This window comes from Parambassis ranga, chromosome 15 (assembly GCF_900634625.1).
Source record: "Parambassis ranga chromosome 15, fParRan2.1, whole genome shotgun sequence".
Taxonomy (NCBI): Eukaryota; Metazoa; Chordata; class Actinopteri; family Ambassidae; genus Parambassis; species Parambassis ranga.
The window spans coordinates 16,054,673-16,065,475 of NC_041035.1; the positions used below are offsets into that span (position 1 = coordinate 16,054,673).

The following is a 10,803-nucleotide window of genomic DNA, read 5'->3' on the forward strand; positions in this document are numbered from 1 at the left end:
AAAGCAGATACACAACAACTGTTTTACACATAAAAGCTGGATGACTATTTTAATATGTTTATTGGTTACATTGGTGATATTATTATGATGAGTTTTAATTTGATAGTTTTTATTGATCTTTTTTGGATAATATAGATGTTTCAGCCTGCCTACTTCATTTGCCACTGCTCTAAGCTACTTCTTTCTATCCTACATCAGCATTATATTTGCCTTTACTGTAGTTTATTCTTCCATGAAAGCCTATGAAAGGCCAGGAACAGATATGCCACCAAATATACCGAGCACTTCTACAAATTTAGCAAAGATTGGATGGATAAACATTAATTGTATGCCAATGGAGAATAAAAGGGGGGAAAGCACTTGTCCTTTCATTATGCTGACCCACGATTATAGGAAGCTACTCCTGTTATCTCCTGATATCCTGTTATCATGATGTCTTACATGGGAAAACAGCACATGTCTGACACAGCTGTTCATGCACTGTTTGTACTTCTTACAAATCATGTGTAAAAGTGCAAACAAATGTTGGCTTTTTATACTTTATTTAGTTGCTGAAATTGCCTGAAATTATGAACTAAGAGTACATGAAAGCACCACAAACCCAAATAATAATAATTCGAAAAAGATGTTTCAGAAGATGACATCATCAGCTGATCTTCCAGTCCTCATGTGTCCAGTTTAATGGTGCTGCTGCCGCCTCATCTCCCAGTGGTTAGGGCGTGTTACAGGCTGTTTTCCCAGCTTCAACCAACACCCCGAAATGCAACACGTGAAGTGAGTTCACCATTAAAATTCTAAATACAAACAAAGCATGTAAATGTTGAGCAAGCTCTTTTATTATGTTTCACATATTTATATGTGCTTTTCAACAGGTTACATGGTGAGAATACACGTTTCTTTCTTTTTATTTTTAAATCAGGGTGTTGGCAAATCTTTGCGATCAAAGGTCTCGCTGGCAGCTTGCAAACAAGAGGTCTGAATGAACTGCTCACAAGTACTGCTGGGCTTGTCTTTTATTTACCTTTTGTCACACAAGCCACAGAGGTTCTATTTGTCTGTAAACTTTAACTGCCCTCTGCCATGACTCACCAATTGTCTAAGCACCAGTTGCAGCATGGGCCAGTCCTTCCACCACACTTTCCAGTAATGCTCACTGAACACACACAAATAAGCTACAGATTCAAAATATGTGGAAAATAAAGATTTGTAATGTCTGGATAATTATTATATTATTACATATTTAAAAAAATGATACTGTAATTTACATCGTGACTTCACGTTAACCCTTTTCATCCATACACATTACATTGACTTGTGCCACACAGAGTGCACACACGTCCTTTAGGTGACAGGAAAGACTATTAAGAGTAAGTTTACAGAGACAGACTGACACCGTTTCACAAGCTCCAACTTGTCCATCCTTTCCCATCAAGGTAAACACACCTAATCAGTGCTCCAAGGCAGACATCTTTGTCTCTGCTCCACTCCCAGCGGACTGAAGATTTCTCCAAAATGTGGAATGAATTCAAGTGTGTCATTTTTAGTTTGTTCAGCCCTTCTTCTTGGGAACATCTGATATATATCTATATATATATATATATATATATATGCATGTATTTTAAGAGGGGTTATTATTCTGTAGGCAGACATACAAGCCACTGCAACCACTTGTACAAATAATCTCAAATGTGATCTAAAAACCTTTAATTGTAAAACAGTACTCACATTTTGTGGTGCTATAGTCACACAATGAGACAACACACACACACACACACACTGATCGCTCCCTCTCACGCAGAAAAAAAAAATACACAGCTTCATTTTCTCTCACACATACACAAAGCAGGAAAGCTACACACATAGATTAACAGGGTTTGGTCTTCAAGTTTTGACTGCAGTGAATATTTACCAACTCTTCCAGCTGTTTCTTTTTCTCCTGGGGAAAGCTGTTTCTCTCCCACTGTGCTTTGACCTCGAGGTCAAGCAGTAACTTCCAGTACAGCTTCAGAGAGTCTTTTGCCAAATCATGTTATGTTTTATCTAAGGCTGCAAGAAAGAAAAGGGAAAAAACTTTTTTTTTTTCTGTCGAAACATGTTTTGGCATCCAAACAGTTCCTTTGTGTCGTCACTGCTTGACAGTGAAGGAATCCGAGACCCAAGTACAGTAGCCGTCCTGTGGTTTGGTGACAGTGTTGATACCGAGATGCTGCTGGGAACTCCACATGCCCGCACAGAGCTGGACTTTGGATGGCAGCTCTAACGACCTTTGTTCTTTTTAGCATTTCCCTGAAGAAAACAAACACAAAGGATAATTAAAACAAGCCATGTGCACACTCAGTGTTGCATTTCGGTGCAGCCAGGTCAGAACGCTGTGATTTGCATTCTGTTGCAAACATGCTGAGGCTGGTTACTGCCCTTCAAGAGAAAATCGTCACCTTTGGATCATAAACATGTTCTTTCCTGCAACTTCCCAGCACAGAGCCGCCTGGGTGCATACATGCAGCGGCACGCAGGCCTCTCCTTTACTGTGGCATTAGCTTAATGACTTTGTCAGATGGCTCCAGCAGGTGCTTTTCTCATCAAAATCTGGCAGCAGTAACCACAACCCCACCGATGACCTCCCAGTTCCCTTTGTGACTGACAGCAACTTTACTATTCCACAATTCACTGCCGCTTAATCCTTCACACTGTATCATCTGTATCATCCATTTTTGTTAAAACAGATAAAGAGCCGACAACAGAACTCATGGTGCTGTACCTTGCTGCCCAGTTTGAGTGTGTCGATTTCCTCCCTCTGCTTGCTCAGAGTTTCATTCATGCTACACAGATGGTCGCTCATCATGCTTAGCTGGTCCTCGTAGCTCCTCTTTGTCGTAGCCAGCTCATCCTGTATGAGACAGTGCGGTTTATATTTGTTTTCTGTGTTAGAAGAAGGCATAAAAGAAAAAGACTGCAAACAAGGAAACTCTTTTTTTGGCAATAAGACTGCATTTCACCTGCAAGCGTGTGATGTTCTGATTAGCCAGTTTGACCTCCTCGCTCAGAGTCTCCCGTGATTTTTCTGCAATGGTTAATCTCTTAGCCAAAGCTCGACACTAAAAATGGAAAAAGAAGAAAGTAAACAGCTGCTGTCCCCTGATGGGTGTAAAATATGCACAGCACTATTTACAGATCTGCTTTAGAAGCTGCAATAAAAGGAGAGGTTCCTTTGAGTTAAGGGGTATATTTGAGAACCGTGTCAAAGGTAAATGCACAATTTAAAACAGTGACAGCTTAATACTAGAGAGACTGACTCAATATTATGTGCATTCCTGTTGTTGCAATACAAGATGAAGGTGACTGACATGCCGGTAACAGGATGTCACTTATGTGAGCCTCCACATTTGGATCAATGCTCACACTGAACACTGAGTCTACAAAGCAAAAGGACGTCGATTTCCTATACGTCTTTTTAAATGACCTGTAAAGTCAGAAAAGCTGGTGTGGTACAAAAATGCTCTTTGTTACAAGAAGCAGGGATAAACGTTACAGTAAGAGCTTCACCTCAGAGTGAAAATGTACTGCTTTGCTGTCTGAAATCTGCAGCTGGGTGGTGAGCTCTCCCACTCTGGCCATGTAGTGGGTCTTTATCAGCTGCTCCCTGGACTCCTCGTCTCCCACCTGCAGATGCAGACATAACATTCAGCTCCATATGATTGTTATCCTCCAACAAGGCATGCTTTTAAATAATTTTAATCGAGAACTTGAATAAGATAAGTGCATGGAAACTCACATTTTCAACTGTGGGTGTAGTGCACAGCATGCCAACCTGGTGACCAAACAGAAAAAAACATGTCAGAGACTTATCATCAGTCAAAAATTCACTTCAAGCACAGACAGGCCTCTGCAGGACAAACTAGACAGAGAGAAGAGATAAAAAGCTAAAATCCAGAGACTAGTAAAACAAACAGGTCTGCTTTGTGACTGCATTGTGAACCCTGCACTGACAACAGTATCCTTCTATTCTGCAGCATCAGCATTTTGAAGTCTGAGTTTTATTAACCCAAAACTTGCTTAGCATGGGAGCTACAAGAACAGAAGGATAATACTCCCTTTGTTGAAACAAATCAGACACCAGTGCCACAGGCACAAAACTTCCTTTGCAAGTGAAAAAAAAAAAAACAGCCTGAACAGTGACTGTACCAGGCTGGTGCAGAGCGTTGCCTCTTTCCCTGGGGCTTTCAGCTCCATTTCTGCTTCCTCATGGCTCTCCGTGAGCGTGCTGGCTGCAGCTGTTTGCGAATTTGGACTTCCCCCTAGAGCTGCTGCAAGCTGCGCTTCCAGGTCTGCAATGCGCTGGTTCTCCTTTTCCAACCGCACTTTCCCCAGCTGGGCCTCCAGGAGCCAGTGCTCCTTCTCCTGCTCCAGCCGAGCGATCTTCTCCTGGCTCTGCTGCACCTGCACAAGGCCAACGAGGAGAGGAATGGAGTGGACAGTGAGCTTGTGGAGAGAGGGCTGAGCAAAGGTTGGGAACAATAAAAGCGAAACAATGTTCAGGAAGAAATGGGAACATAATGCAACTAAACAAATGTGAAAATCTGTCTGATTGATGAAAGGCTGATTTATAGAAAAAAAACATACCGAACTGTGCCTGTTTGAAAAATTGAATTGTTCTTTCCAAAACCTCAAGGCTTAATTCCAAAAAGTCTACTTTTCCACTTCAACAATTTAGTGAACTTAATGTGGAACCAAAACACTTCTGCTCAGGAAAATATATGCATAGACTCACTCGCCAAGCAGTTGTTCACACCCTGTCCCCAAAGAGCATCAATCCACAAACCATTCAAAATCATATGACTCTGTTGGATCATTGTAGTCCTGAGATTTTTTTATTTTCTCAGGACTTACTAACACTGTTGTTCAGCTGTTTTCTTATGTCGTCTTCTTTAATTTTACAGTGACCCAAAGAACACAAAGCCACACTTGCACATGGAATCATTTAGATTGTACTTCTCTTATTATATCTCACACTCGCATTTAGGGCAACCAAACCAGGCTGGCACACTGACTCATGCTTCACATAAGTGCGTGTTTAAGGTCAGATGCAACTTCCTTAAAAAAATGACTAGCCACATCCTGAAATGGTTTCCTGAAAGATGGTTTGCGCCGAAGTGTCTTACCTGCTGAGTGAGGCCCTCTCTGCTCTCAGTGGAGCTGGTGAGTATGCGACGATTGGACAGGGCTTCACTGTATGGAACAGACTGTGGTCTACCCTGAATGGTCAATTAAACAGTAATTTAGGGAGGTATTAATCAATTAAAAATATGCATGTTACATTTGTAAAGAATTTTTATTCTAACATTACTGATAATTGTATTAATGAATAACATTTATAAAGGCTTCTTTACTTTGTGAACCACACACTAACCTTTTTGATGGCCTGGATGTAGGCTGCAGCTCTCTTTTTGTTGGCCAGCATGTTCTCTGCTTGCAAAGGGTTGAGAGCTACTGTGCTGCCTTTTGGATTGTAGCCTGAAGATGTAAAGAAGTCCAAGTTGTTGCTGAAGAAAGTAGCAATCTGCAACAAATGGCAGTGACATTATGCATCAAACAGAGCATAACCTTACAGCTTCCATAAAGAAGCGCTAATTAGCATCTACATTCCTCAATGTAGACACTCAGCGTTCTGCTTAGCCTCAAATTAACCAGTGTTTATAGCAGAGAGATGATTCTACCACATAGTGTCAGCAATGATAAATGTCTGAACAATTAGGCTTTCGCCTGCTCTCAATATGCAGCCTGTGTTATTCAATGCTGCAACCCAGCGGCCTGTGCCTCCCATTAGCCGACACATCACAGCCAGCAATTCACTTGATTCACAGAGATGAATCATTTATCTCTTTATTCTGACTGGGGAGCAGCTGTACAAACACTGATTTGGACAATGTCTTTTAACATTTAACCGCTGCCCACCTGAGTCCTGCCGCTCTGTATTGCCACATTAGCGGTAATTTAGCAATGTGATCTGGTTGCGGCGAAAACTCACTGCTACTTTCGATTCATCTTTCATGCAATGCAGATAACACACACACAGCTTAATCATACAATGTAGGAAATATAAACTTGGCTGCTGCCTGCCCCCTGCTGGTCTTACCTTGCCTGTGCTGCTAGTCAGAGAACCTAAGGATCCCAGGAGGCACTCTGTGGTGGTACAGAGCTTCTGGGTGACAGTGGGGAGCTCCTGCTCAATGCCAGCCTTCTGGTTGTAATGCTTTAACATCTCTGGGCACAGAAAACAGAAACAGCAGGAGGGGGATTGTTATTGTCATTTGAGATTCACAAAGCAAAACTTCAGGTTTTTAATTTGACCACAATACACAATACACAGTACAAGAAGCAAGGCAAAAAGGTGACTCAGCTGTACAAATAAACCTCTTAATAACACATTTTGCTACATAAAACCCTCTGGCTATTTGTCTGTCAAAAATGGGCTAGAAATGAAGTCCAACTTTTATGAAAGGCAACAGCAGTTGGCTGAAGGAATCAGCGTGTTGTGTGCAAACGGCTCCGGGTCAAAAATGTCTGACAGTGTGACTCACCTTTAATGGCATCATGAAGACTGTGTAGGCAGGCAGACAGCTGGGTGAAAACAGCAGAAGTGCTGCTCTGTGGCATGGCATCCTGCCGAACACCTGAGACACAAAACACACATTTCAAGCATCCCTTATTGCTTCATAAAGCCGCTCCTTCCCTCAAACATTAGCAAATCCCACACAAATACTACTGTATGCATGGTTATTGACTCAAATTATTAAGAATTCTTTCAGCTAAAAGGCTAAAATGTCCTGTATTAACCTACTGGGTAAGGCCAAAAGGTTAATGTAGTTCTGTAGTTTCTCAAACACAGACGTTACTCTCTTCATGTCACTTTGCAACTCCCGATTCTTTGCAGTAAGGGCAGCAGTACAAAGAGGCGCCTCACACTCCTCTTCCAGGCTGGAAGGAGGAAAGAAAAAAAAGCATCAGTACAGCTTCCTCCACTCCAATTTTCCATCTGCCTCTCACACACAAACACATTGCTGACCTTTTCAGCTGGTAGGGAAGAATCTTTTGTAGAAAGTGGGTGTATGAGGAGAAGTTATCAGAGAAACTCTTCAGCTTGACCACAGTCTCCTTCAATTGAACAACAGGACATACAACACATTTAGTGCTTCCTGTTTAACAGATGTGCAAAGTCCCCTTAGTGGAACTCACCAGTACTGTGACAGTGTCCTCTGTGATGCTTTGGTATAGCTGCAGAAAGCTGTCCTCCAGGGGGCGCACATAGGCAGCATTCTCATGTAGATACTGAGAAAACTAGAATAAGGGAAAAATTCAACATAAGTTATAAATAATAATAAACATCAGTCCGTATGTAGAAACGGTGTCTCCTGCAGTATGAGTGTGTATGGCTGCCCCACCTTCTGGTTAAGAGGAGAGATAGGTTCGATGGAGGAGTCTAAAGGGTATATGTGCACTCTCTGCTCTGTGTAGGAGTGGAAGTTCAACAGAGCAGCCACCAGGTCCTGGATAAAGCTCAGGGCCTGGCCTGCCACGTCCCGGGCCTTAAGCTGTACCATTGAAAGACAACACAGTCTGTCAGCTGTTCCAGTGCCCTCTCTAAGAAATGTATCGATCCTTTGACAGACTGATATTTCTTAAGTTCACTCAAAGTATGTTTGCCGTGTCACTCACCTGGTGCCTTCGATTGTGTGATGGCACATTGAGGCTGTTGTAGTCGCTATATTCTGCAGAGAAGGAAAAAAAAAAGAGGGCAGAACTTCAGCGTCTGCACTGAGCCTTATAGAGTTGACAAATACGGTTTAAAAGATTTGGTCTTCTGCCTTCTTCAGCATAATAATACAGTTCGGTGTAGCATTACACTGCGTACTCTACGGCAGCATGTTGTTATTGTATCACTAACATAAATGCTGAAATAGATATCTCCTCTGTAGCAGATTGTTTTTGTCCAAATGGCTCAGTGCCAGATACTCACTGGTGTCGTTGAAGGGCACTTTCTCCTGGATCACACTGCTGCTTTGTTTCACCTGTCTGTTCAGCTCTGACTGGCATCGTCTCAACTGCTGCTGACTATGTAGGGAGACAGAAAAGAATTGAATTAAAATATGCTTTATACTTGCACAAATTGCAGGTTTATATCATGCTTTTAAAAAGTAAAATATCATCAGAAATTATTCTTAAACATAAATAAAAAGATGTACCACTCTTCAGTTCGCATTCTACACTCTTTTGCCTCCCTCTCCATTGCCTGTGCTTTCACCTGTCAGAAAAGAAACAATAATTTAAACAACCTTTAATAAAATAGACAATGACTTGCTTCATTCTCCTGGTGGGGATTCTTACCTCTAAACGTGCTTTGTCACTCTGCAACCGCTCAGTTGTTTCCACATATTTTGCGGTGAGTCCGTCCACAACAGCCTGGTGCTGCTCAGCGTCTTTCTCCAGCTCCTCCAGTCGTGCCCTGAGCTCAGCCACCTGCCTCCTGTGCTGCTCATCTGCTTCATAGAACTAAATAAATGAAACCCAGAGCAATGGCATCCCTAGTAAGTTAATTGTACACCCAAAATAATGACAATCGTATAATATAAACACAATATGGCTGCCTACTTGAATGTGAAGTCGCTCATTTTCTTCTATCTTTTTCTGCAGGTCTTCATCAAACACACTCTGGGTCTGCAGTCCATGCTGTGAGGGAGAGTCTCCTTTACTCTGCAGAAAGTAAAATACCATACAGTTAATATCATAGTACATCCTATTCCCTCCACAAAACTGTGCACTCGTTTGTTGTTCCCCTTAGGCTACCTTCCCCTTTTTGCCCTTGGCTTCACTAGCAGCTAGCTCCTCTTGCAGCAGCTCCACCCTCTTGGCCAGCTGTTGGTTCCTGAAGCTGAGGCTGTCCATCTCCTGTTCCTGCTTCCTCAGGCTCTGGTCCCTTTGCTTCAGCTGCTCCTGATGAGCAACAAAACAAAAGAGTACAATGAATCTCACATGTTTTCTTGAAAACATTACAGGATTTCCTATGTCTAATTTGATATGAAGTCATTCAGTTAACATTGTGCAACTCTAGGATAATTAATACCAACATAGCAGCAGGTACTAGATCTGTTTAGCGAACATTAAATTATATAATCGCAATAACACTGTGCATTGCAAATATCGGTCTGATCATAATCAGTATTTTAAATGACTTTACCTTTAGTGAGGAAGAGTTGGCCTGTTCATCCACAACTCCCTTCTTCAGCACCTGGTTCTGGGCCCGGAGCTGTTATACAGTTATACAGGAAATAACACAGAAACATTATAAATCACAGTCATGACTGATGAATGACTGCATTAAAGTGCCTTTCTTTCCTGTTTTACATAAAATGTTCGAGTCAAATATTTCAAACTCGATGCATGGCTAATAGCCTTTAAACATAATTCAGCAGAATTGCAGCATGTGTGACAGTTGCACCATCAGCACTTCCTGGGCAGGTCATGTTGTTTGGCTAAAGAGGAGATTGGAGCTGAACAGGAAACAGCTCACACTCCCCGTGATGTCAGCTGACACAGAAACAAAGGGCAAATGCAGTATTAACTTTAACACGGAAACACGGCTTAACTGCCCCTTTATAACAAATTAACAATTAAAAACCTAGACAGCCCTTGAAAACTGCATGTATTTAGTCTGAATAGACAGCTTTAAGTTTATTAAGAGTTTAATTCAACAGCATTTCTGCTAAGATACAGCATGAGATCAGCCCAAATAAATGATATAAACACTGGCTTAATATATCATATCATCCATAACATGTCACTGTAACAAACTAGTTTTACCTTAAAATACCAAATAAACCCCACGTGTTGCATCTCTTTACAGTAAGAAAACAATCCGGTGTAGGTGTGGTACACGTGAAATAATAAATAAATTGATTTCAGATGAATGGTGAGCCATCACACTGTGAGTATCAGATTAGTAACAATGACAGAGCTAAAGCGAGGAGAACATGTAGCCTTTTACCTTTGAATACTCTTGCGCCAGCTTGCTGTATTTTGTTTGCAGGTCTGTAACATTAGCCATGGTCGGTGGTTATCCCCACGCCAAACCTTGATGCTAAAAAAAAACAATATCCTGGCTAACCCGGATAACTGAAACCGCACTGGACGCTGCCGGTTGCCTGAAATGTGGACGATGTGGACGGCGAGCTGTTACCTGGCTAACTCAGATCGGCTAGCCTTCGGTGGTAATTAACTACTTCAAGGCGACTTGTCCCGTTACTTGGGAAAATTGAGTTCCTCTGCATAGTGACACGGAGATTGTCATGAGTCCCGGAAAATGGTCTGAAAGGCGGTAAAAATGATTTTCGCTAGAAGTCTACTTGTAACGCAGGATGTTATTCTGATTTGACAGTTGTGTGTTTTCTTAAGTTAGCACTATTAGCGTTGACAGCTTGCTAGCTAGCGGACAAGCCAGCGGCTAACTAGCTATGTTAGCAAAACAAATCCCGACAGCGAGCGACACATGTAGGCCGTAATTCTCTGACAGCAGTAGGACTAATCGCAATCGTATTAAAGAGCGAGAGTCGCTGCTGCTAAGCTAGCGAAGCAGTCGCAGATACCCATTCATGTGAGGGTACACTTTCATTTTCTAGCTAACCCGCAAATCCTTCTCAAATGAGAGACAACCAGACACAGAGGTCAGAGTTTAAAACAGAGAAGTGATGTAAACAGAGCGCCGCCTAGCGTTTGGAGGTCTACACGCCACAGTTTAAAAGATGGATAGAT

At 42.0% G+C, this 10,803-nt stretch overlaps 1 protein-coding gene across 1 annotated transcript; it reads right to left on the bottom strand.

The window, feature by feature from the left end:
- Window positions 1-1,190: 1,190 nt before the first annotated feature.
- Window positions 1,191-10,699, bottom strand: ppp1r21 (protein phosphatase 1, regulatory subunit 21). The gene is made up of 22 exons (XM_028424314.1): window positions 10,040-10,699; window positions 9,233-9,301; window positions 8,842-8,988; window positions 8,647-8,748; window positions 8,383-8,547; window positions 8,241-8,299; window positions 8,015-8,109; window positions 7,714-7,766; window positions 7,440-7,589; window positions 7,234-7,335; window positions 7,064-7,152; window positions 6,839-6,975; window positions 6,579-6,671; window positions 6,134-6,261; window positions 5,408-5,557; window positions 5,160-5,252; window positions 4,183-4,437; window positions 3,773-3,808; window positions 3,544-3,660; window positions 2,997-3,095; window positions 2,759-2,887; window positions 1,191-2,286 (listed from the first exon to the last, which is right to left on the bottom strand). The coding sequence occupies exons 1-22, from the start codon at window positions 10,097-10,099 to the stop codon at window positions 2,257-2,259; spliced, it is 2,358 nt and encodes a 785-aa protein (XP_028280115.1). The 5' UTR covers window positions 10,100-10,699; the 3' UTR covers window positions 1,191-2,256.
- Window positions 10,700-10,803: the final 104 nt, after the last annotated feature.